The sequence below is a fragment of the Euleptes europaea genome, chromosome 19 (genome assembly GCF_029931775.1).
Source record: "Euleptes europaea isolate rEulEur1 chromosome 19, rEulEur1.hap1, whole genome shotgun sequence".
NCBI lineage: Eukaryota > Metazoa > Chordata > Lepidosauria > Squamata > Sphaerodactylidae > Euleptes > Euleptes europaea.
The window spans coordinates 20,647,832-20,675,316 of record NC_079330.1 but is presented as its reverse complement, the minus strand read 5'-3'; the positions used below and the strand labels follow the sequence as shown (position 1 = coordinate 20,675,316).

General features: G+C 47.8%; 1 protein-coding gene across 5 annotated transcripts in view; it reads left to right on the top strand.

The window, feature by feature from the left end:
- The first annotated feature begins 490 nt into the window (after window positions 1-490).
- COL26A1 (collagen type XXVI alpha 1 chain) overlaps window positions 491-27,485 on the top strand; it is a 137,975-nt gene continuing 110,980 nt past the window's right edge. For all 5 annotated transcript variants that reach the window (XM_056865432.1, XM_056865435.1, XM_056865434.1 and 2 more), the window contains exons 1-2: window positions 491-654; window positions 25,655-25,777. In XM_056865432.1, the coding sequence (XP_056721410.1) occupies window positions 491-654; window positions 25,655-25,777 (287 nt within the window). The remainder of the gene's footprint in view (window positions 655-25,654; window positions 25,778-27,485) is intronic.

Genomic DNA, 27,485 nt, shown 5'->3' with positions numbered 1-27,485 from the left:
TGGGGGGTGGGGGGTTGGAGAAGCAGTTACAGCTTCCCCATCCTTTCCTGCGAGATCCCAGCCTGGCTGTTAAAACCTCGCTTCTCGCCGCCGGTTCCAAGCGACGCCCGGGAAGGGGTTAACCCGGCACCCCCCACCCACCCCCCTACCCACCCATCCCCCGCCCCCTTTCGGAGGGGAGCCGCCGCACCGACCCAGCTCCGATTTGAAAAGGCACCCGCAAGCCGCCTGTGCGCCCAGGGCGCACGGAGGCAGCGCCGGCCGTCGGGTGCCTTTGGGCAGAGAGTCCTGGCCGCCTCCCCGTGAGCAACCCAGAGTCCAGGTGGGGTGTTTCTCCTGCCTCGGACCCCCAACCCCAACCCCAACCCTTCTGGGGTCTTCCTCGGCCCGGAGATGCGTCGGTGAGCGGCCGGTTTTTGGAGAGGTCCCCGTCGAAGTCGCGCGTCCGGCTCGCCGCGTCCCGACGCGCCTCTCCAAAGGCTCCCCCAAGATGTACCTGGCCCTCTTCCTCTCCTGGTGCTGCTGCTGCGGCGGCTTTTGGGGGCGCGCCTTCGGGACGGGCTTCCTCTACCCGTTCCCCGCCTCGGCCCTGCCCCACAACTACCCCGAGGCGAGCTCCGGCGGGCCCTCCGGCAACGGCTTCACGAATCGGCGGTGAGTCCCAAACCTTCCCCGATGGGCAGGGGCTGGCGGGTTCACGACGCGCGGGGACGCCGCCAGCAACTCTCTGGCCATTTGTGTGTGTGTGTGTGTGTGTGTGTGTGTGTGTAAAGTGCCGTCAAGTCGCAGCCGACCGATGGCGACCACTTTTTGGGGTTTTCATGGCAAGAGACTAAGGCCATTGACGCACGGGAGGTTTCGCCTTGGATTTGCTGCTCTGTAGGTGCACATTTTCCCCATCTGAATTCTTTTTGGGGTTTTCATGGCAAGAGACTAAGGCCACTTACGCACGGGAGGTTTTGCCTTGGATTTGCTGCTCTGTAGGTGCACATTTTCCCCATCTGAATTCTTTTTGGGGTTTTCATGGCAAGAGACTAAGGCCATTGACGCATGGGAGGTTTTGCCTTGCATTTGCTGCTCTGTAGGTGCACATTTTCCCCATCTGAATTCTTTTTGGGGTTTTCATGGCAAGAGACTAAGGCCATTGATGCACGGGAGGTTTCGCCTTGGATTTGCTGCTCTGTAGGTGCACATTTTCCCCATCTGAATTCTTTTTGGGGTTTTCATGGCAAGAGACTAAGGCCATTGATGCACGGGAGGTTTTGCCTTGGATTTGCTGCTCTGTAGGTGCACATTTTCCCCATCTGAATTCTCAAAGCTCTGCATGGGGGCTTATTGTTGAGTTCTGAGATTTTGGATGGGGAAAACGTGCATCCAGAGAGTGGCAAATCCAAGGCAAAACCTCCCATGAATAAATGGCCTTACAGAGGTGGTTTGCCAGTGCCTTCCTCTGCACAGCAACCCTGGTGTTCCTTGGTGGTCTCCCATCCAAATACTAACCAGGGCTGACCCTGCTTAGCTTCCGAGATCTGATGAGATCAGGCTCGCCTGGGCCATCCAGGTCAGGGCTCTGGACATTTACGCAGGGTCAATTTTGAAGCTCGCTCAAAGCTCTTTTTTTTTTTAATTGCCACCTTTAAAACGACTGTTCGGGGTCCCAACGCAGAAGGAGAATTCTACCCCCCCCCACTCGCCTGCTTCTTGTTTGCAGAGCCTTTAGCAATCGCCGGTTGCCTGGCTAACGCGCAGCTGTGATTTTGCACATTTCCTTGAGGGGATTCTTCGTCACGAGGGCGGAACAAGCGCCAAAGGTCTCGTTAAAGGGGCTCTCAAGGGCCATTTGTGCAGGGGAGGTTTTGCCTTGGATTTGCCGCTCTCTAGATGCACATTTCCCCCATCCAAATTCTCAAAACGCAACAGTAAGCCCCCATGCAGAGTTTTGAGAATTCAGATGGGGGAAATGTGCATCTAGGGAGCGGCAAATCCAAGGCAAAACCTCCCATGCATAAATGGCCAAGTAATAGGAAGCAGGCATGTGCCGGCTTCACAGTCGCTTCCTGAGAAGGTTCACCGTGAAAAACTAAAAAAAAAAAAATACGCGGGGCAATTCAGCCTGGAACGCGATGCTAATTACCAAGCATAAATGGCCCCTCTCTCTCGTTCTCCCTTTGTGTTCACAGCCCAAGGGGTCGTTTATTAAGTAAGTCTCCAGGCTTCATCCTTGTGGACGTTTGCCTTACATGGAGTCAGACCACTGGTCCACCTTGTGCAAGATTGTCAGCTCCACCTAGTAGCCAGCGTGGTGTAGGGGTTAGTAGCGCTGGACTCTAATCTGGTGAACCGGGTTGGTTTCCCCACTCCTCCACATGAAGCCAGCTGGGTGATCTTGGGCTAGTCACAGCTCCTAGAGCTCTCTCAGCCCCACCTACCTCACCTCAGGGTGTCTGTTGTGGGGAGGGGAAGGGAAGGTGATCATTAAGCCAGTTTGATTATCCCTTATGTGGTAGAGAAAGTCGGCATATAAAAACCAACTCTTCTTCATCGTCGTCTTAGTCTTCTTCAGGAGGATCTTTTGCATGCACAGCATGAGTTCACCAGTGAGTTATGGGCTGGCCAGATGATGTGCTGAATTAGCAGCATCTTGAGTGTACAAAGGTACTATATATTGAGCCGGCTCATTCATCTGTCTAACTCACAATTGTCCGCTCTGTGATAAATCTCAGTGCAAGAAAGAGGTCCTTTAGATGGAGTTGCCGGGGACCGTCTGCGTGCAACTCATGCACTCTACCACTGAGCCACGTCCCCTCCCTGCCAGGAAGTGGCACTGTCTGAGCTAGAAGCCTTCTTCTGTCCAAGATACATGGGAGCCAGCTGTGGTTATTCAGTAGAGGTCAAAGGCACACGGTTTGAACTGATTCAGGCATGTTGAATGACTGCAACATCCAGTGGGGACTTGCTTGCGTCGGTGGACGATTGTAGGTCTCAAAACCATAAGACAGACGAGCACCTGATATGACTGGAACATAATGCTGTCTGGTGGGCTTGGGTTGTCCTCAGCTTTTCTTGGGCTCTTTTATGTGCTGGGGTTCTCTTATGTGAGTATCCTTTGAAACCATAGGTCATGAACCACCGATGGCAACCATGCCATCGAAAAGCAGTGAAGAAGTATTTTAAATGATTTTACAACAACGGTGCATAGCCCTTCTCAGACAGTGCCTTGGTTCACATATTTCCCAGCTGAGTTGGAATGGTAAGTGGGAGGAACGGAGTGAGCCCGCTGCACAGATAATCTTCCTTGGGACCTGGGCGTTTCATGTAAATATCTGACCGCATGGAGGTTTGGTGCATATGACTCTTCCCCTTATAAAAGAAAAGGAGGAAGGGAAGATCATGTGAATCAGGCCTCTCTTCAATCGGGGTGGGGGAGAATGGCTTATGCTAAATTCCCCCCACCCAATGAGTGTATGGATCAGGGCAAAAGGGCTTCAGTTGAACTGGTTTGCATGGGTTTCCCTGATGTGTGATGTTTAAAAGGGCTTACGGTCAAATAAAAGCATTGGTAAAACAATAAAAGGAATTAGAAAGAAAGAAAGATGAAAATAGGGATTATAAAACGCCACACAATAATAAAACACAGTAGATCATAGCTACAGGGGGAAAAACTGTGCCAAAAAATGATTTATCACCCTACAGAGAGTTTTTCCAGCAATGGCCACAGCAACATGCTAACAGGAAACCCAGGTGAATGATGATGTTGTCATCTGACAGATGGTAGACTTGGCCCCAGGTGAAGTCAGTGATGAGAGCATTCCACCTGACCAATGAAAACAGGGGATATAAAACATCACACAATAATAAAATGCAGTAGATCATAGCTACAGGGGGGGAGAAACAGTGCTATCAAAATTATTTCTTAGCCCAGGTGAATGATGACCTTGTCACCTGACAGATGGTAGACTTGGCCCCAGGTGAAGTCAGTGATGAGAGCATTCCACCTGACCGGGTGCCATCACTGAAAAGGCTCTTTCTCTGCTCCCTACCCCCCATGCCTCAGAAGTAGGGTATAATGTGCTGATCTTAATTTGTGGGCAGGTGGAAGTGGGAGGAGGCGGTCCTTCAGGTCCCCTTGTCCTAGGCTGTTTAGGTCCACACTTTGAACCTCTGGAGCCACCCATGCCAAGATAAAAGGGAAGAAGGAAGAATGTTGTATAAACCCCCTTGATTCCTCTGTCGAGGAAAAAAGTGACATAGAAATAAAGTGACATAATATGCAATAAAAATAAGCAATAGATTGATGTACATGCATGTGTGACGCTACCCTCAGAGACCTTCAAATGTGACGAATTCCTTAGCTAGCATTTCTGTATGAAAACTGTATGTGGATCACAGTTGACTATTTCACATTTATTGCGCTGTAGTGTGCGCCTATTTAGAAAGCAGCAACCATAATTGTCCCATGTGAGATGCATGTTTCACAGTTTTCCTTTCAAAGTATTTTCCATGTTGGGAAAGCATCATGTGTCAACAAACCCATGTACAGCTACAGGGAATCCCCCCTTTCTATGTTTGTCCCTGCCCTGAGAAATGATTAGAGTTCTCTACCTTGGAAAAGTCTTTCAGATTTGGGAGTGGAGCCTGGGGTGGGTGGAGTTTGGTGAGGGGAGGGAGCTCAGCGGGAATGTGATGTCAGTCTCTAAAGCTTCCACCATCTCTCCTAGACTCCATAAAAAAGGTAAAGGAGGAGAGTGTTACGGATACCCTGGACCGCCAAAATAACAAATCAGTGGGTTTTAGATCAAATCAAGCCCGAACTGACCCTAGATTAAAATGACTAAACTGAGGCTGTCGTACTTTGGACATATTATGAGAAGACAGGAGTCACTGGAAGGGACAATCATGCTGGGAGAAGTGGAAGGCAGCAGGAAAAGAGGAAGACCCAACAAGAGATGGATTGACTCTATAAAGGAAGCCACGGCCCTCAATTTGCAAGATCTGAGCAAGGCTGTTAAGGATAGGACACTTTGGAGGACATTGATCAGAGGGTCGCCATGAGTTGGAAGCGACTTGACGGCACTTCACACACACACACACACACACACACACGCACACACACACACACACACACACAGGTCCCCTGTGCAAGCACCAGGTCATTCCTGACCCATGGGGTGACGTCACATTCTGATGTTTACTAGGCAGACTCTGTTTACGGGGTGGTTTGCCAGTGCCTTCCCCAGTCATCTTCCCTTTACCCCCAGCAAGCCGGGTATTCATTTGACCAACCTCAGAAGGATGGAAGGCTGAGTCAACCTTGAGCCCAACTTCCGTTGGGATCAAACTCAGGTCGTGAGCAGAGTTTGGACTGCAGTACTGCAGCTTACCACTCTGCGCCACAAAATCTGCCCTCTGAAGCTGCCATTTACTACAAGGGAACTGATCTCTGTAGTATGGAGATCCGTTGTAATTCCAGAAGGCCAGGCCCTGCCTGGAGGCTGCTGGCAACCCTCGAAATGGTGCTTGGCCCCGGTGCTTGTGAACCACTCAGTGGTATTCATACTACAGTTTTTCTGATACCTCTTGAACTATGATCCAGTGCAGTCGCTAGGGCTTGCTCTTGCACAAATGTATTCCTGAAGTCTGATTTCTTTTTACATAATGGGCGAAAACGCATGGTCGTTTTATCCTCCTTTAATCCCTGTTTCAGCCAGGATTCAGCCAGGCTCGAACACATGCGTTTCGCCTAATGTGCATTCACTCCTGGCTAAAACAGGGATTAAAGGAGGATAAAGCGACCATGCGTTTTCACCCAATGTTTCACTTATTCAGTCAAGGAGCCCTGTGGCGCAGAGTGGTAAGCTGCAGTACTGCAGTCGAAGCTCCGCTCACGACCGGAGTTCGATCCCGACAGAAGTCGGTTTCAGGTACCCAGCTCAAGGTTGACTCAGCCTTCCATCCTTCTGAGGTCGGTAAAATAAGTACCCAGCTTGCTGGGGGTAAAGTGTAGTCGACTGGGGAAGGCAATGGCAAATCACCCTGTAAAACTTAGTCTGCCAAGTAAACATTGTGATGTGACGTCACCCCGTAGGTCAGGAATGACCCGATGCTTGCCCAGAGGACAACCGTTGCCTTTTATTACAATTATTCTGGTTAGCTGCTTTGATTGATTTTGCTCCACCTCTGGACTAGCCAGTAGGTGGCATTTCAGATCAGGGGAAAGGAGAAAGGAAAAAAGCAAAGAAGTAATTCTGCTATCAGGACTATCTTGCAGCAGAGGTGTGCTAAGAGTGGGACAGAAGTCCTCCCAAGTTACTCTCCCGAAGCCAGTTTCTCGTGCTATGTTTTAGTGTAACCAGAAGACAACGTACATAGGAAGTGCATTCGCGGAGAAGGGCGGAGGGGCATTGAAATGAAAAAATCCATCTACTAAAGCTTCAGTAGCCCTGAGCTGGATCTCAGAAGCTAACCAGGGTTTATCCCGGTTAGTACTTGGATGAGAGGCCAGCAGAGAAGTCCAGGGTTGCTCTGCAGAGGTCGGCAATGGCAAACCACCTGTGAGCATCACTTGCCTTGAAAATCTTACAGGGTCAGCTGCAACGACAGCACTTTGCACACAAAGCTTTAGTCATTGTTAACCCTTGGAGGGGTTTAGTTAAAGGCAGACTTTAGAGCCAGCGTGGCGTAGTGGTTATGAACGATGGACTCTTAATCTGGAGAGCCGTGTTTGATTCCCCACTCCTCCACATGGAGCCAGCTGGGTGACCTTGGGCTAGTCACAGTTCTCTTAGAGCTCTCTCTGCCTCACCTGCCTCACAAGGTGTCTGTTGTGGGGAGAGGAAGGGAAGGAGATTGTAAACCGGTTTGATTCTTCCTTAAGAGGTAGAGAAAATTGGCATGAGAGGGCATGATTTGGGGGCTGAGGTTGACCGTGACTGGTGGTAGACTCTGTAGGATTGGCAGTGTGAGAGCTGTCCTGTGTGCTCTACAGCTATGGGCATCTCCAGTTAAAGGGTATCTGTCAGCTAGGGTTGCCAGCCTCCAGGTGGCTGCTGGAGATCTCCTGCTATTACAACTGATCTCCAGCCAATAGAGATCAGTTCCCTAGGAGAAAATGGCCCCTTTGGCCATTGGACTCTATGGCATTGAAGTCCCTCCCCTCTCCAAATCCTACCCTCCTCAGGCTCAACCCCAAAAACCTCCCACTGGTGGTGAAGAGGGACCTGGCAACCCTTCTGTCAGCAGATGTGGGGAAAGACCTTTCTCTGCCTGAGACTCTGCAGAGCCTTGCCTCAAAAATCAGAATTGATTTCTGGAATTGCTATACAATTCTGTTCCTATGGGGGCAGCTGTGGGGCCATGCGCCCTGGAAGCGTCCTAGAACCGTGAGGGCTACCCAGGGCCCGTGCCAGTCTTTTTTGTGCCCTAGGCAAGGCTAACTACTTGTGCCCCCCCATTGCTAACCAATTTTCAAAAAAAGATGTCTTGTAGAAAAAAAAGCCTGATGCATTCCTACAAAATGTTTTATAAGACATTACAATTAATTATTTTCTATAGCACTGTTGTGGATTGTGTGTGTGTTAAGTGCCATCAAGTCGCTTCTGACTCATGGCGACCCTGTGAATGAAAGTCCTCCAAAATGTCCTATCTTTGACAGCCTTGCCCAGGTCTTGCAAATTGAAGGCTGTGACTTCCTTTATTGAGTCCATCCATCTCTTGTTGGGTCTTCCTCTTTTCCTGCTGCCCTCAACTTTTCCTAGCATGACCGTCTTTTCTAGTGACTCTTGCCTTCTCATAATGTGACCAAAATATGACAGCCTCAGTTTAGTCATTTTAGCTTCTAGGGTCAATTCAGGCTTGATTTGATCTATAACCCACTGTTGTGGTACTTACCTTAAAATAAAAAATAAAAAATTGTCTGTTGCATTTCCCCCAAGAAACTAATCTGTTTAACACTGTGCACCTCAGGCCAGTTCTGCGCCCCTCTGAGGTCTGTGCCCTAGGCGACCGCCTGGTTAGCCTCAATGGTAGCCTCGGCCCTGGGGCTTCCTTTTTCTCAGCGGACAAGTCAACGTGGACGTAGAAGCAGAAGATGACTAGAGCGACACACAATGGCGTCTTTGGCACTTCTGGTCGCAAACGGAAAAGTTGAGGGGCCCTGAGGAATCACGGGAAGAGGGAACAACTTGGAAATTCCCCCCTGCCCTCTAAATCTCTCCCCTTAGGCATTCTATGAACTCTCAATAGCTTGCGCTGGCAAACTTCTCCCCTTTAAAGCTGCGCTCCACATTTTATGCCTCCTGGAACACGCTCAGGCCACATTAGGCTGGCTTTTTATCTCTTTTGGCTATTTTATCCTGTCCTATTTCCTCCCCCCCCCCCATCTGGGGAATCATCTGAGTATGTCAGCACCTCAGCCTTGCGTGGGCTCTGCGGGGCTGCTCTATTCAGCTGAACAGGAGGCCCCAGCCGCTTGTGGTTGCTTCCCCCTCCTAACATCCAGCGTAAAGTAGGTAAGGTTTTCACCATCGACACGCCAAGGGTGTTGTCATGATAAGAAAATAAGAAAAGCCATGCTGGATCAGACCGAGGCCCATCAAATCCAGCATTCTGTTCACGCGGTAGCCAGGTGCCTCTAGGAAGCCCGCAAACAAGACAACTGCAGCAGCACCATCCTGCCTGGGTTTCACAGCACTTGATATAATAGGCATGCTCCTCTGTTACTGTAGTGAATAGGTATGCATCATGACCTGTATTCATTTTGACTAGTAGCCATGGATGTGTGTGTGTTAAGTGCCGTCAAGTCGCTTCCAACTCATGGCGACCCTATCAATGAAAGTCCTCCAAAATGTCCTATCTTTGACAGCCTTGTTCAGATCTTGCAAATTGAAGGCTGTGGCTTCCTTTATTGAGTCAATCCATCTCTTGTTGGGTCTTCCTCTTTTCCTGCTGCCCTCAACTTTTCCTAGCATGACGGTCTTTTCCAGTGACTCTTTGTCTTCTCATGACGTGACCAAAATACGATAGCTTCAGTTTAGTCACTTTAGCTTCTAGGGTCAGCCATGGATAGCCCTCTCCTAGTAGCCATGGAGAGCCAGCGTGGTGTGGTGGTTAAGAGCAGTGGTTTGGAATGGTGACGTCTGATCTGGAGAACCGGGTTTGATTCCCCGCTTCTCCACGTGAGCGGCGGAGGCTAATCTGGTGAACTGGATTTCTTTCCCCACTCATACACACAAAGCCAGCTGGGTGACCTTGGGCTAGTCACAGCTCTCTTAGAGCTCTCTCAGCCCCACCTGCCTCACAGGGTGTCTGTTGTGGGGAGGGGAAGGGAAGGTGATTGTAAGCCGGTTTGAGTCTCCATTAAGTGGTAGAGAAAGTCGGCATATAAAAACCAACTCTTCTTCCTCCATGACTATGACCACTCCCCTCTTAAAATCTTCCAATCTGGCAGCCATCCCCACATCCTGGGGCAGGGAGTTCCACCCTTGGAGGGGTGAATTTTATCTTTTAACTTTATGCCACCAGTGTAGGCTGTGTGTCGCTTAAGCCTCTTTCTGTTTCTATGGAAAGGCTTCCCTGGAAAAACTGAAAATGGTAGAGGGATCGAGTGTTAATCATTATTATTATTTTGCCAGTAGAGGGAGCATTTGTGAGATGCCGACCAGGGATCTTCTGCAAGCAAAGCAGATGATCTGTCACAAGAGTTTATAAAACTGATTTGTGGAAGGTCGAGGGGATGTCATGGCAGCCAGAACTGAATAGAGTGCTGAATTTTGAAGCCCCTTCTTCCCGTCACCTCTATTTTGGACTCAGCGGCTTTAAGAAAGTCTCAGCTCCCCTTCTGTAATATGGGGGACGATATTGACCTATTGTGTGTCGTAACATTTATAAACGATAATGTACATGGAGCATGGAGATAATGCTCCATGTACATGGAGATAAGGTACATGTTCACAAGCACTAGATAAAAGTATTCTCTTTTTTAAATAATAAGAAGAAGAGTTGGTTTTTACATGCCGACTTTCTCTCCCGCTTAAGTAAGAATCAAACCGGCTTACAATCTTCTTCCTTTCCTCTCCACACAACAGACACCTTGTGAGGTAGGTGAGGCTGAAAGAGTTCTGAGAGAACTGTGACTAGCCCAAGGTCAACCAGCAGGCGTCGTGGGTAGGAGTGGGGAAACCAACCCAGTTCACCAGATTAGAGTCCGCCGCTCATGTGGAGGAGTGGAGAATCTAACCCGGTCCTCCAGATTAGAGTCCACCGTTCTTAACCACTACCCCATGCTGGAGGTGAAAAAATTGTGCTTGGCCTCAATGGAAACACCTAGAGAGCCAAGCCACTGTTGAAACAAGGTGCAGGCTGTCAGAAATTGTCGACTATGAGGTTCATTAGTTTGCTTTCAGTATTATGCTACCGGTTCTTGGGTGGGGCTTACACAAGCATAGTGTCCCCCCCACTCCCAATTTTGTTTCTTTCAACCCCCCCCCCCCAAATGCCCTTCCAAGACACACCAACTTAAATTTTGCTCATTGATTTCACCGCCGTGGAATCTTTATTAGGCATTTGTTACAAACACTAAGCAGTCTAAAATACCACATCGCCAGTTCAGCACAAATACACACACCAGAAAACACACTGACAAACGGTCATAAACTCAAACAAAACAGAGATAAAATTATTCATGACCATTTACAACCAACCTTTGGATCCTCATTTTAAAAAAAGTTAAAGGTCCCCTGTGCAAGCACCGGGTCATTCCTGACCCATGGGGTGACGTCACGTCCCGACGTTTACTAGGCAGACTTGTTTTACGGGGTGGTTTGCCAGTGCCTTCCCCAGTCATCTTCCCTTTACCCCCAGCAAGCTGGGCACTCATTTTACCAACCTCGGAAGGATGGAAGGCTGAGTCTTCATAGCGGCTAGGAAATCCAGATCAACTTGATTGTATTGTAATGTAGAGAGATTCCAATCTGATAAAAGGTATAAGACCAACCACTCACCTGGGTAACCCTGACACTTGTGTAAGAGGGTGGGTGGCAGTTATGGAATCCGTCAACTCCGTGTAAACGCTACAATATAACAAGACATGCGGTAAGAATTCAGGCCCTACACGGGCAGCATCTTGCCTTGCTCCTTGATTTATTCCAAAGCAAACTGGCCAGGTGATACTGTTTAAAACCAAGAGGGCTAGAAACTTGATACTTTTGAAGGGGGAAAAAAGGGGGAGAGGGGACCTCCAGCTCAATTCAGAGCCTTCATTATATGCTGGTCTAACATTTGCTTGGCTCCTCTTCAGATCTGGCTGTAGAATAAATAAATGTAAAGCTCGCCTCGTTTCCTCCTCTCCATCTGGGCCTGGCAGACTTGAAGGGCTTGCGGGGAGGGGGGGGTGCTGCTTCTTCCCCTCCCTCCCCCCCCGCCCTTTCCTTTTCAGTGCCTTGATGTGGTTGATCCTTCTGGGAGTTGGACTTTTGCATCTGACCCTTCAACAGAAGGCTTGAGTTAGTAGGTCAAGCCGAACACGGCAGAGGATGGGGAGGGGAGCAAGGAAAGGGGAAGGCGGGGCAGGGTGAGCATTGGAAAAGGCTTTGTCTGAAGGGATGGCTGCGACGGCCGAAGAAGACCGGCCTCTCTTACAAAAGGGGATTGTGTGATCATTTGTGTGAAGTTGAAGCAGAAAAAGGGTGGACGTAGGGTTGCCAACCTCCAGGTACTAGCTGAAGATCTCCTGCTATTACAACTGATCTCCAGCCAATAGAGATCAGTTCACCTGGAGAAAATGGCCACTTTAGCCATTGGACTCTATGGCATTGAAGTCCCTCTCCTCCCAAACCCCGCCCTGCACAGGCTTTGCCCCCCAAATCTCTCACCGATGGTGGAGAGGGACCTGGCAATCCTAGGTGGACGACTGTTTGACCCTGAAAACCTGGTGCATTGCTTTCCCAGCTTACTCCTAAGCATGCTTGCCACTCATGAGCCAGCATGGTGTGGTGGTTAAGAGTGGTGGTTTGTAGAGGTGGACTCTGGGGAAATCTGGGGAACCGGGTTTGATTCCCCACTCCTCCACAGGAGTGGCGGAGGCTAATCTGGTGAACTGGATTGGTTTCCCCACTCCTACACACGAAGCCAGCTGGGTGATCTTGGACTAGTCACAGTTCTTTCCGAACTCTCTCAGCCTCACCTACCTCACAGGGAGTCTGTTGTGGGAAGGGAAGGAGATTGTCCTTTCCTTTCCTTTTATCCCTTAGAAGCTCCTTGATCAATTGATCTTGAGCAGCATATATCTAGTGTTGGAGGGATATAAGGACTGAAACAAATCTTGCCACTGACAATGTAGCCTTGGGGTCCCTATCACTTAGTAAAAAAGGCATTATGTCAGTCACAGAGGCATTGGATTTGTATATTAAAAGGTTGAAAATATAGTGCGATCGAAGTTCCTCGTAAAAGCGGCATTCCAAAAGGGCATGGGCTAATGTGTCAATAGAGCCAGAAGAGCAAGGGCAGATCCTGTCTGAGTATGGTATATTCAGAATTCTGCCCTGCATTACCATAGAAGGGTTAGCATTCAATCTAGCCAAGCAAAAAGCTCTACAGAGACGAGGAGTTGTCAGATAATATGTATAGGCAGGCAGACCACGTGGAGGGGGTATTCCGAAGAACTGGGATGAACAGACACGACGAGGAAGGAGATTGTAAACTGGTTTGATTCTTCATTTAAGTGGTAGAAAAAGTCAGCATATAAAAACCAAATCTTTTTCATTTGGATGTATTGATTGTTTATAAACTATTGATTTTTTTAAAAAAGGAATAAGATTTTGAGAAGTGTTTTCCCTCTTGCTTAATTGTTAGCCGGCATGGTGTAGTGGTTAAGAGCGGTGGATGGATTCTAATCTGGAGGACCGGGTTTAATTCCCCACTCCTCCACATGAAGCCAGCTGGGTGATCTTGGGCCAGTCACAGTTCTCTCAGAGCTCTCTCAGCCTCACCTACATCACAGGGTGTCTGTTGTGGAGAGGGGAAGGTGATTGTAAGCCGGTTTGATTCTTCCTTAAGTGGTAGAGAAATTCAGCATATAAAAACCAACTCTTCTTCTCCTTCTCCTCTTCCTCCTCTGCCTGCTGGCACAGAATTGCAGCATATAAGAGTTTTGGTTTCCCAAACAAAACACTGTTTTTTAAAATGAGTGTTTTCCTAAATTGCAAACCAAAAAAGTACTTCCAACTGACTAAAAGATACCCCCGGGGCTCAGGGCTTGCTCTACAGTAAGGCAAGGCAGTAGCCTTGACTGGTAAGGTTGCCAACCTCCAGGTGGTGGCTGGAGATCTCCTGGGATTACAACTGATCTTCAGACTCCAGGTGACAGGTACCGAGGCTGTATGTGCGTGGTAAATACACACATTGCCCATGTTTACAACACATGACTGTGCATATTGATAATGGCCACAAACCCGGATGGCTGTAAACCGGTGCCAGTATTCATATATATAGTTGCACCAATTTCCACCGATTCCCCTCTCCCTGTGCAAATCCTCACTAGGCTGTTCCAGAGGGCCCACTCTCTCATTTTCTGGCTAAGTAGGGTGGGCCGGCACAGGAAGATCAGGATTTGGGAGAATCCCCAAAACAATGCCAGGACTCAGCACTGACACCAAAAACTGCCCTGGCTTTAGAAGAGGATTAACCAGATTCATGGAGGAGAGAGGTCCCTCAGTGGCTACTAGCCCTAGTGACTAAAGGGTACCTCCATATTGAGACGCAGTCAACCTCTGAATACCGGTTCTGGGGGGCAACATCAGGGGACAGCCTTGGCTTCCCTGCCCTGTTGGCTCGCTAGAGCTACTGGTTGGCCGCTAGCGTTGCCAACCACCAGACGTCTTACCCAGCCGTCCATACATAGTAGGAAGGTACACTCCTTGTCTTCATGAATGAATCCTTTGGCATACGGAAGGACTAGAAGCTTGAAAAAATTCTTTATGAAATGGGATTTTACTGGAAGCCCATTGCGCAGTGTCTCTTCTCCGTTGCTTTATTGTATTAATTTCTTTGTATGGACTTTTAAGACTTTGAGCGCTTCGCTCCTTGTTCTACTTCAGTGTAATGCCTTGCGCGTTTTTGTACTTTGTTAATATCAGACCGGTTGGTCTTTCCTCGTCAATTGCGGTTGTCATTTGTGAAGTTTAGCCTCTCAATATATTTTTCTAAATAGCAATATCGTGTTTCATTAGCCTGATTTTGGGCTTGTTTTTTTTCCTTGTGCTTTATCTTTGAATTCTGAACTCCTGTTTAGCACTTGTAGCCTTTGTTTGACTACCAACCACCAGGTACTAGCTGGAGATCTCCTGCTATTACAACTGATCTCCAGCCAATGGAGATCAGTTCACCTGGAGAAAATGGCCACTTTGGCCATTGGACTCTATGGCATTGAAACCCCTCCCTCCCCAAACCTTGCCCTCTTCAGGCTTCGCCCCCAAAACCTCCTGCCGGTGGCGAAGAGAGACCTGGCAACCCTATTGGCTGCTTTGTGAAACGGGATGTTGGAGTAGGCGGACCATTGGTCTGATCTGGCGGGGCTCTTCTTAGGTTCTGATCTTCTACAAATGGTGCCCCCCCATCACCATAGACTGGTGCGGCCAAATGGTCACGTTCAGGCCAGTTGGAAAGCCACACAGCATGCCGAACTGGGAAATCTTGCTACTTGGCAGCGTCCAAGCTGGAAGTATTTGGAAGTTTGCAGGCTGCCCTTCTGCTAATTTGCTTTTGGCCCTGCTTGAGCAACTGATCCATTTAACTTGGCACAGCTCCCCTTCCAAGTGTGCTTCCATACAGGTTGTTCCCCCCCACCCCTTTTTTTCCAGCCCATGGTTTTGAAGCAAGTGCCGTATCTCTTCAAATAATCACCACTCTCTCACTTTTCATTATCGTTCTGGCCAGCCTCAGATGAATGCTGTTCAAAATACACGCTCTGCACTATGTAGCGAATGCATTTTGAAGCATTTTTGAAGGAGCGCTTAAAGCTGACAGGCAAGTAAGAGCAGCTTATCTCCGTAAATGGAAACGAGAAGCCCTGGTTTGTGTAAACCACGTAAACCACTTTCAAACACTGGCTTTTCTCCTTTTGAGTCATTAGGTGACTAGTTCACAAGTTCATGGTATCTCTGAAGCTGTATTCATAATTTTTTTAAACTTCTCTTATAAACATGTATTATGTTGCAAAAAAAAAATCTATTCTGGCTTCCTGCACAGAGATAGCTCTGTGCTTTAAAAAAGCGCTATAAAATACCAGTAATAAATCACTACAATACAGATTGCAGCCATTCAATAATACACGTTTATGAAATTTGTCTGCTGCTTTTCAATGTTTGCTTTGTTGATGTCAAACGCTGGCTTTTTTTACCACCTGCAATCTGCGTGGTTTTAAAATTCCAACTCTCTTTAAAAACAAGGGGTAGCAATCTTCTGCTTCAGATGTCAAAACAGGAGTCCATAAACAGAGCTCAAAAATGCCGGGTGAACACAAGGATGTTTGTCAGTTTGTTCTCTAAAAGAGGCAATTCCCAAGGTCAAGCACACTTCCTGAGTAGTGCTCCACGGAACTGGGGCAGGCATTGAAAAGGCCCTGGTCCTAGGGTTGCCTTTGTATGGCTTCTGTCGTACAAAGAATCACTGCTTCACTCTAGTCCTATACTGATCAACAAGCCAAGAAATTGCTGGTTCTTTTAGTCAAAGATATAGCAAAAAACTGTAGAACTGACCCTGGAAGCTAAAATGACTAAACTGAGGCTATCATATTTTGGTCACGTCATGAGACGACAAGAGTCACTGGAAAAGACAGTCATGCTAGGAAAAGTTGAGGGCAGCAGGAAAAGAGGAAGACCCAACAAGAGATGGATTGACTCAATAAAGGAAGCCACAGCCTTCAATTTGCAAGATCTGAGCAAGGCTGTCAAAGATAGGACATTTTGGAGGACTTTCATTCATAGGGTCGCCATGAGTCGGAAGCGACTTGACGGCACTTAACACAGACACACACATAGCAGAAAAACTAACTGTCCAGTAAATAGTTCCTGAAACTTCATGGGATCTTTGTGTTCACATGTGTGCATTTGTACAATGAGATGTTTCTGTTCCCTACGCAGATTTAACTTTAGAGCTGATCAGTCTTAAAGGAAGTCAGGGCTCGCATCTTCCATTAAAATAATTCAAAAGGCATCTGTAACAGCAAAACTAGGGAGGATGATTGACCAATAGGGTTACCCACCTCCAGGTGGTGACTGGAGATCTCCCGCTTTTACAGCTGATCTCCAGGGGATAGAGATCAGTTTCCCTGGAGAAAATGGCCGCTTTGGCAATTGGACTCTATGACATTGAAGTCCCCCCCTCCCCAAACCCCGCCCCCACACAGGGTCCACTCCCAAAATCTCCAGGTATTTCCCAAACCAGAGCTGGCAACCCTATTGACTAGGGACAGGTACCAGTATATAGGGACTGCCTCTGGTAAACAGGGACTGTTGGAGTATATTGGACAGGAATATATTGTACTGGAGAAGACCGCTAATTGCTATTAAAAGTATAGAAAGGCTAGAGGATGATGCTAATGCCAGGCCAACTTGAGCAGCTTTTCTGCTGTTTGTAAGAGCTATTTCATGGCTCCTACTGACTTTTTCTTTGACATTATGGCTTGCTGATTTTTGAGAATTTGTTTCTCTGTTTCGGTGCAATGTTATCCCCATGTGCAGGAGCACATGTGTGCATCAACAAAAGAGGAAAAAAACGAATCTGATGCAGTCATACATCCCATCTCGATTTGGAGTGCCTTCTCAATGCTCATGTGGTTTGAGTAAAAATGGGGAGAAATGCATATGTCAGGAAGGGAGTGCAGCAAACTGCATGTGCTTTCTATAAATTATTATTTTTTAAATCTCCTAACTAAACTGGAATCCACTGCAAAGAGGAATTCCAGAACACAAAGAAATGTTAGGGGGGACTGCTTAGGGAGATATCTAGGGTTGCCAGGTCCCTCTTCACAACCGGCGGGAGGTTTTTGGGGCGGAGCCTGAGGAGGGTGGGGTTTGGGGAGTGGAGGGACTTCAATGCCATAGAGTCCAATTGCAAAAACGACCATTTTCTCCAGGGGAACTGATCTCTATCTGCTGGAGATCAGTTGTAATAGCAGGAGATCACCAGCTAATACCTGGAGGTTAGCAATCAAACAAATATCGAGTGCTCAATATATAGTTACACAAACACAGTAGCACTACTGGCAAAGAACTAAAAAAACTCGTGCAATATATGCCAAGTGAGTATATTTCAATAGTAACAACAAAAGCATTCCGTTGGTTGTCACATGTGCAAATTAAATATATAACATAAATTCAATCCACTGTTAGTTCCTATGTCTCATTTGATGCAAAAAAGTGCAAAGTTCATAGTTGCCAATGTAATGGGCTTCCGGTATGTTCTCCCATTTCGCAGCAGCTTCTTCAATATAGGCAATTCTATGACAATATTTCATGGAACATATGTTCCACTCAAAGGTGTATAACCTCCTATGTAATGGATGGCCTTAATGGATGAGGTGACTCACTCAGCAACTCTGCATGGGAGCTTATTGTTGAGTTTTGAGAATTTGGATGGGGAAAATGTGGATTTAGAGAGCGACAAATCCAAGGCAAAACCTCCCATGCGTTTTTGCCCATTTCCCCTTCCTTATGGAATGATCAGTATTTCTGTGACAACAGATATTACACCAATCTCCATCCTCCTCTCAGAGCTATTTGCATGTCAAGCAACTTTATACTCAAGGAAGGGACAAAAACTGTCCTGTGTAAGATGACAAAGGGCCAAAAAAGAATGACTGTGGGCATTCAGCAATGACCATTCCGACTATCTGGCATGCATTTTGCTAGCTGGCTATAATGTAAAAAAAAAGCAAAAGTTCATATGGTTTTTACTGAACGAGATCAGCCCCCTTTCCCACTAAGTAAGTGACCTCTGAGGGTTTTTTTTAATTGAAATTCCTCTGAGGGTTTTTTTTTTAATTGAAATTCCTCTCCCATCTCTAGGATCTCTCTGTAATGAAACTATAAGGAGAATTGGGCGGTGGAAAGGGTCTCCCTGAAGCAAAACAGGTCTATGGTTATCCAGGCCCTAAACTGATCTGCATTAAGTATAACACAGAGACCTTTATCCTTATGCAAACAAGGAGATAATTCAATGCAGTTGTCTTCACAGATAATAGCTTTTAAGGTAAAACACAGCCCAGAGAAGTAATTTCAGCCCCGCAGAGCAGCAAATCAATATGTCTCTAAGCCTGCTCTTAACAGCCTACCATGCGGTAAGGTGACCGAAATGTAGAACTGAGGGTGGGCTATGTAAATGAGCAGGCAGGGCTGTGAAGATAGGAGGAGGATTACTTCTCAGTGCCTGGGGGCATAGAGCTTGCTTACTGCCCTGATTTTAAATTGCCCCCCAAGAGACTAATTTAAATCAGCTTTCCTGTTTTGTTGGTCATGCATTTCCTGAACAAGAAGAGTGCATGCGAATTGGTTGCTATAATATGAAAATATACTGGTTTGAGATTAAATATTGCCTTAGGACTGGTGTTGAGAAAGGAGTGCAAGGCTGAACCTGTGGCTCACGAAAGCTCATACCCTGCCAGAAATGTTCTTAGTCTTTAAGGTGCTTCTGGACTTTTGCTCTTTTCTACTGCTATTGATTGCTTGGCATGCAGAAGGTCCCAGGTTCAATCCCTGGCATCTCCAGGTAAAGGGACTAGGCAAGTAGGTGATGTGAAAGACCTCTGCCTGAGATCCTAAAGAGCTGCTGCCGGTCTGAGTAGACAATACTGACTTTGATGGACCAAGAGTCTGATTCAGTATAAGGCAGCTTCATGTGTTTACCAGCCAAGATGTCTGTTGTGGGGTGGAGAAGGGAAGGTGATTGTAAGCCGCTTTGTCTTAAAGGTAGAGAAAAGTGGGGTTTAAAAACAACGCTTTTTCTTCTTCTGGGATTTTCAGCTTGTCACTGAGCCCCAATATGCACGAGACAGGTGGTGGTCAGAGCCATCCTTTGGGAACCAGTAACATTTCCACGGAAGATGCCTTCTCTCTGCACTGCCTTCTACCCCGCCTTCCTTGCTTTTTTGTCTCTGCCAAGTTCAGGGTCTTTGACTGATGGCTTGGCGCAGTGCCCCATTTGTCTTGGTGTTTATTTCCTTTGTGGGGGGAAGTACAAAATCCTGGGATGAAATTCCCATTGAGCTGGCTTGACCCCAAGATAAACCATCTATCTACCTTCTGGGATTGTCATTCTTCAGAAAACAGAGAGAGGGAGCAACAGTTTGTGGAAACCTCACGGTTATTTTTTCCCAAATGCTTTACATCCTCTTCACTGGCTCTTGTACCTACAAGGATGCCTGTGAGGAAATAAAATAAGAGTTTGAGGCTTTTGGGTTTTTTTGGGGGGGGGGAGAGATGGGGGAATGTAGCATTGCCAACCTCCGGGTACTAGCTGGAGATCTCTTGCTATTACAACTCATCTCCAGCTGGTAGAGATCAGATCACCTGGAGAAAATGGCCGCTTTGGCAATTGGACTCTATGGCATTGAAGTCCCTCTCCTCCCCAAACCCCACCCTCCTCAGGCTCTGCCCCAAAAACCTCCCACCGGGGGCAAAGAGGGGCCTGGCAACCCTAGGGGAATGTGATAGAGGTTTATAAAATGATACATGGTGCGAAAAAAGTGCAGAGGGAGATGCTCACTGATGGGTTGTAGCATCAGGACAGACAAATGGAAATACCTACAATGAATGATTGGGAGGGAAGATAGCATAGTATAGCCTGATCTCGTCAGATCTTAGAACAGGGTCCCCAATAGGCTTGCCAGGTCCCGCAGCTCCACCGGCGGGAGCTTTGCGGGGCCGTGGCGTTAGCGCGCATGATGTGCCCATGTCACTTCCAGTTTAACCTGAAAGTGACGGGGACGCTCTAGCGATCCCGCCCGAAACTCTATGGTTTCCATAGAGTTTTAGCCGAGGGTGCTAGAGCGTCCGCGTCACTTTCGGGTTTACCCCAAAGTGATGCGTGCGCCGCGTCTGTGCGCCCGTGCCCACTGGCCCTCAGCTGGCCGGCAGGCAGCCCGGTGGATGGGCGGTAGTTTATCCGCCACCACCGGTTAATTGGCAACCCTAGTCCCCAACCTTTTTGAGCCTGCGGTCACATTTGGAATCCTGACACGGCTTAGTGGGTGCTGCAACAAAATGGAGTAGGGTTGCCAGCTCCAGGTTGGGAAATATCTGGAGATTTTGGGGGTGGAGCCTGAGGACGGTGGGAATTGGGGAGGGGAGAGACTTCAATGGGGTATAATGCCATTGAGTCCACCGTCCAAAGGAGCCATTTTCCTATCTCTGTCACCTGGAGGTCAGATGTTACAGCAGGAGATCTCCAGCCACTACCCTACTGGCATTGCATCCCTGCTCGGCTCCTTCTCCACCCCACCCTCCACCCTCCCAAGGTTCCACCCCCAAAATCTCCAGGTATTTCCCAACCTGGAGCTGGCAACCCTACTCCATTTTGTTGCAGCAGAGGGAGAGCGAGGTGACCTCTGACGGTGGGAAATGGCATGCATTATCAAAACAAAGACCCGAAACGTCGCAGCGGGTGACCGCAAGGGAAACAGCAAAGCATAAAAGGCCTGTGACATTTTGGTAAATCTCACAATATTTCACACTTTTTCATAGAATCATAGGATCATAGAATCATAGAGTTGGAAGGGACCACCAGGGTCATCTAGTCCAAACCCCTGCACAATACAGAAAATTAACAACTACCCCCCCTCCACACCCCCAGTGACCCCTGACCATGCCCAGAAGATGCCCAAGATGCCTCCCTCTCGTGATCTGCCTAAGGTCATAGAATCAGCATTGCTGACAGATGGCCATCTAGCCTCTGCTTAAAAACCACCAGGGAAGGAGAGCTTACCACCTCCCAAGGAAGCCTGTTCCACTGAGGAACCACTGTAACTGTTGGAAAATAGCATTACAGTATTATTACTATTCATTATTATTACAGTACATTTTTTGGGGACATAATGCTATTGCACACTTAATAGACTACAGTATAGTATAAACATAACTTTTATATGCACTGGAAAACCCGAAAAATTCGTGTGACTCGTTTTATTGGGATCTTCGCTTTATTGTGGTGGCCTGGAACCGAACCCGCAATATGTCGGAGACATGCTTGTACTGTTGAGCCTATAGAGGCAATGATTTATGGGAATTTAGGGTCCATCCTTGACAATCAAGGGCAGTTGGAGAACACGGAATCTTGTGCGCCAACTCCTTCTTCCTGCCCATCTCTGTTTGAGCCGCCCCTCCTTGTGTGATGGGCCCTTTGTTCTGCGCCTCCCCACCGCCGACTTCAAAGGCCGTCCCCCTCCCCATTCCACTCCGGCTTTTAAAATTACAGCACCATGTGGTCGCAGCCATGTCACTCCTGTAAAGATTAGAGGGCGCATCCGACAGAAATGGGAAAGCCTTTAATAATGTTTTATTGCTAGGAAATCCTTGATCCTGGAAGTCCGAGTTTAACTGCATAGGGTAATGTAAACAAAGCTTGGTTTACCCCCCCCCCCAGTTTTAAATATCTTCTCTAGAATTTAGTCCTGCTTAGCCTGTTTCCCACCTCGTCTTCCTTTCTCAAGGTTTCCTGGCATGAAAATGACAGCTGCTTCCACCCCCCCTCCCCGGATTCGGGGTGTGTGTATTTCAAAGACAGAGCTTTCTTGTCTGGGTCAAAAAGAGATGGGGGATCTGTGAATGGATCTTCTCAGCTTAGTTTCAAACACAACTACAGCTATACGGGCACCTGATTTAGAATGAGCTACTACATGGGGACTCCAGCGTGGAGAGCCAGGGTGGTGTAGTGGTTAAGAGCAGTGGTTTGGAGCGGTGGACTCTAATCTGGAAAACCGGGTTTGATTCCCCACTCCTCCACATGAGCGGCGGACGCTAATCTGGTGAACCTGGTTGGTTTCCCCGCTCCTACACATGAAGCCAGCTGGGTGTCCTTGGGCCAGTCTCTGTTCTCTTAGAGCTCTCTCAGCCCCACCTACCTCACAGGGTGTCTGTTGTGGGGAGGGGAAGGGGAGGCGATTGTAAGCTGGTTTGATTCTTAAGTGGTAGAGAAAGTCGGCATATAAAAACCCATTCACATTATTAAATATTCTGAGGGAAAGTATAAAGCTGCAGTGTGGTGTAGTGGTTACAGTGTTGGATAGGGTTGCCAGCTCTGTGTTGGGAAATACTTGGAGATTTTAGGGGTAGAGCCTGAGGAGGGTGGGGTTTGGAGAGGGGAGGGACTTCTATGGGGTTTAATGCCATAGAATCCATTTTCCAAAGCTGCCATTTTTTCCAGTGGAACTGATTTCTGTTGCCTGGACATCAGTTGTAATAGCTGGAGATATCCAGCTACCACCTGGAGGTTGGCAACCCTAGTGCCAGATTAGGATGTGAGACATTCAGATGTGAATCCCTTCAGGCTTCCATGGCTGACTGACTTCAGGACAGTCATTTCCTCTCTGCCTAACCTAACTCAAAGGGACATTGCCAGGATAAAATGGAGGAGGGGAGACCGGGGTTATAAGCTGTGTTGGGTCCCCATAAGGGAGAAAAGTGGGGGTATAAATTTTAAAAAGATGTAAAATGGAGGAAAATACGGGACTTGACAAGGAGAGGGGCCATACCTCAGTGGTAAGGGAAAACAGAAAGTCTCAGGATCAATCCCCTGGCGTGACCAGCCGATGGATCTCTGGCAGTGTGTGTGGCAAAAAACCTCTGGAGAGCCTCTGCCAGTCAGATCAGAGAAGACTGAACATTAGATGGACCAATGGTCTGACTCGGCTTAAGGTCATTTACTACGTTCATCAAAGTTTGGGATAATGTATGTCCAGGCTACAATATAGTCACTAGGGCTGTTGATTCGGTTCGGCCCGAACTGAAAAACAGCCGAATTTCCCCTGATTCGGTGGTTTTTAGTTCGGAAGGAACCAAACTCAAAAATGGCGGGCAACCGGGGGGGCCGAATTCAGCGAGTTCGGGAGTTCACGAATAAATCCGGCAAATTTGGCCGTCAGTAAGCAGCATTCTCCTCCCCCGGCCAATCGGTGGCCAAGCTGGGTCTTCTTCTGGCCAATCAGTCAGGATTGAGTACTGGAGGAATCAGCTGATGTGTGGCCCTGCTGAGGAGAGAGAGAGGGAAATCTTCGTGTGTGTGTGTGGGTGCTTGTGCACATTCGCTCCTTTCTGTGGCTGCAGGGAGCATATTTTTTGGGGTACAGACACAAAACTTTCAGCAGAGATTCAGACAAGCCTTCTTAAGAGACCACCCAAGTTTTGTAAACATTGTGTCAGGGGTCCCGAGATATGGGCTCCCCCCTTTTTTCTTTCCATGGTTGCAGGGGGCACATTTTTGGGGGTACAGACCCCAAACTTTCAGTGGAGCTTCAGATGAGCCTTCTTAAGATACCCCCCAAGTTTTGTAAACATTGGGTCAGGGGGTCTCGAGATATGGGCTCCACCCCTTTTCCCTCCCCCCTTTTCCATTTCCGTGGCTGCAGGGGGCGCTTTTTTGGGGATACAGCCCCCAAACTTTCAGCATAACTTAAGACAATCCTTCTTAAGATACCACCCAAGTTTTGTAAAGATGGGTTCAGTGGGGGCAGAAATATCGGCTCCCCCCTTTTCTCTTTCCGTGGCTGCAGGGGGCGCATTTTTGGGGGTGCTGATCCCAAACTTTGAGCAGAGCTTCAGACAAGCCTTCTTAAGAGACCACCCAAGTTTTGTATACATTGGGTCAGAGGGTCCCGAGATATGGGCTTTCCCCTTTCCCCTTTCCCCTATTGGGATGAATGGATCAGCTGATCCTGTGCATCTCCAGAGCAAAACGTCCCTAATTGGAATCGTCTTGGATTACAAGTCCTCCCCAGCCCCTCCTGATGGAACAGAAGACAGCCACAGTAAGACCCCTTTGGGGGCTTTAATCTATAATTTTTCTCCTGTGTGTGTGTGTGTGGGGGGGAAGCAGAGTCTGTGTGTGTGTGGGGAGGAAGCAGTTTCTGTGGGTGGGGGGAAGCCAAAGGGGGCTTTTGCCGGTTCTGCCTGGGGGTGTGTTCCCCCTTGAGTCTCTCTCTCCCTGGTTTGAGGGGGGGTTTCAGTTGTGTGTCTTCAGGTTTTCCCTCACTCATAAGAGCGGTTAGGTCTATTTGGATTCTTGCTCAAAACTTGTTTTCAAATGGTGACTTAAAGAATGCATTTGGAGTCCCATGCAAAAGGGGAAATTCCACCCCTGCTCATTATGCATAGCTAGCTGCCTCTGTCTCTTTCCATGGTTTGCAAACTCCCAGGTGTCAGGTGTTGCTTTGCACAGTTGCAAAGGTGTTGCTTACAAGGTTGTGTTGCTTTTGCAGTCGTGTTGCTTGCAGTTGTGTTGCAATGCTTTGCAAACTTCTCAGCTGTTTGTCGGGGCTGGGAGCTTTGTGCGTGGGTGGCAAGCTCTGCTCAGAGATGCACATTAAGGGTGGGGGGACCCCTTTCGGGGCCCATATCTCAGCCCCCCCTGACCCAATCTTTACAAAACTTGGGGGGTCTTTCAAGAAGTGTCCTTTGAAGCTCCGCTCAAAGTTTGGGACCTCTACCCCCACAAATGCCCTCCCAGAGCCGCGGAAAGGCGCGGTTGTGTTTTTAATGGCTTTATTCTGCCGAATTTTTTCCCCGAACTTTGAATTCCTGCCGAATTGCACGGACCCGAAGTGGGGGAGTTTGGACTTCGGCATATCCCAAATCTAAACGGGCCGAATTCAGCCGAATCCGAACTATACCGAATTTTTTTTAATTCAACAGCCCTAATAGTCACTTAACTTTGTGGTTAGGACTGTTGATTTGTGGTGTTTGTATGCATTTATATCTGAATTTCAAGAGAGCCAGCGTGGTGTAGTGGTTAAGAGCGGTGGTTTGGAGCGGTGGACTCTAATCTGGAGATCTGGGGTTTGGAGCGGTGGACTCTAATCTGGGGTTTGATTCCCCGCTCCTCCACATGAACGGCGGAGGCTAATCGGGTGAACCGGGTTGGTTTCCCCACTCCTACACATGAAGCCAGCTGGGTGACCTTGGGCTTGTCACAGCTGTTAGAGCTGTCTCAGCCCCACCAACCTCACAGGGTGTCTGTTGTGGGGAGGGGAAGGGAAGGTGATTTAAGCTGGTTTGATTCTCCTTAAGAGGTAGAGAAAATTGGCATATAAAAACCAAGTCTTCTTCCTCTTCTTCTTCTTCAGCATGGTGTAGTGGTTTGGAACGGTGGACTCTGATCTGGAGAACCGGGTTTTCCCCCACTCCTACACATGAAGCCAGCTGGGTGACCTTGGGCTAGCCACACACTCTCAGCCCCACCAACCTCACAGGGTGTCTGTTGTGGGGAGGGGAAGGGGGTTTGTAAACTGGTTTGATTCTGCCTTAAGTGGTAGAGAAAGTCAGCATATAAAAGCCAACTCTTCTTCTTCTTCTTTGTACAGGTTTATGAGTTTTTCTGTCCATCTTCCAAATAAATGCCTTTGCTGTGACAAACCGTTCCACTTTTGCCGACCCTCTTCTCTTCCCCTCCGCAGGCACTGGTGTCACTACACCGTCACCCGGACAGTTTCCTGCCAGGTGCAGAACGGCTCGGAGACAGTGATCCAGAGGGTTTATCAAAGCTGCCGGTGGCCAGGACCGTGCGCCAACTTAGTGAGGTAAAAGCCCCCTTGACCATTTAGCCTGACTTAATCCAGCTGGGGAGCGGGCGGTTCTCTCCAGGGGATAGACAGAAGAGAGGAATCCGTACCGTGGCTCTCCAGGGGACTGGGGAAACATTCCGGATGTGGCCAATTGAAAGCAGGCTCTGGCATTTGGCAGAGTTCCCAATCCATCTTTCTCACAACTCTCTCCTCAAGCGACCAACAGGGAGGAGGGATTAAGGATTTCACAGAGTGTGTTCAGGCCCCGGTGTGTTGGATCATCATTTGGTTGTTGTTGGTTGAATTGGGGATATTAGCACTGCCAGCTTTTTAAACTGCTCCTCTTAGCCAGAGAGAGGCCGTGGCTCAGTGGCAGAGCACCTGCTTTGCATCCAGAAGGTCCCAGGTCCAACCTCCAGGATCTCCAGTTAAAAGGATCAGGAAGGAGGTGATGGGAAAGACATCAGCCTGAGACATTGGAGAGCTGCTGCTGGTCAGAGCAGACAATACTCTCTTTGATAGAGCAAACATCTGACTCAGGATATGGCAGCTTCATAGCTGCCATATACTGAGTCAGATCTTTCGTCTTAGATCTGCAGAGCGTCGATCTGCAACACATGAACACACATGAAGCTGCCTTGTACTGAATCAGACCCTCGGTCCATCAAAGTCAGTATTGTTGAAAATGGTTGGCTCTGCCTAGGGTTGCCAACCTCCAGGTAGTACAGAAATAGGCTGATAACAATGCATAATAACAATGGTGTATTGGATATAACAACGTGCTACCAAGCAAATATACAACAAAAAGTCTTTTAGTCCAGGTACAGTAACAATCAATCCGAGGACGATGTCTTCAAATGAAGAAAAGTAGAAAGGGATACGATCATTTCAATTCTTCCTCAGTCCTGTTGAAATATTGATGTCAGATATGTGCTCATTTCAATATAAGCTTCTGTAGCTTCAATGATTTCCATAAACTTTTAACTTTTATACATTACCCTTTTAGGGATCAAATAGCAACCAAATATATATTTTTAGTTTCTCTATTTCAACATCAGGTTATCCATTAAAACAAGGTTGCACAGACAGCTTCACAGTTACCACGTTCCCAAATGGGATACAAGCTGTAGCGATTGGACTCTATGGCATTGGAGTCCCTCTCCTCCCCAAACCCCGCCCTCCTCAGGCTCCACCCCAAAAACCTCCCGCTGGTGGTGAAGAGGGACCTGGCAACCCTAGCTCCGCCTCCTGGGGCAGCCATTTTGTAGTTGTGCCCCCCACCCTGTGCCAACATTCCCAAGGTGCCCACAGGCTTAAAAATGCTGGGGACCCTGTTCTTTTTTTTATATATAATTTTTTTTTATTTTTATAATAACAATAAAAAAGAAAAAAAAGAAAAAATATAAGAATTATAAAAAAGATAAACATAAAAGAAAATACAAAAAGAGCACTTATACAATAGTCAAAGTTACATCTTATCATGAAAATTAAAAAATACACAGTGCTCTAATACCCTGTTCTGACCTATACACAGACTGCTTCCCCACAGTTCGAAATATTTCAGAGTTTGGCTTCTCAGTATGTGGCACAATACAAATATACAACAGAAGCCCTTTAAAAAATTATCATACATTGCAATGGGGGGAAAGCTCTCAGTTTACAATTAGGAGCCTCCCCCTTCCCAGTCTGCCTATAAACATGTCTCAGTTAATCATCTGAATGC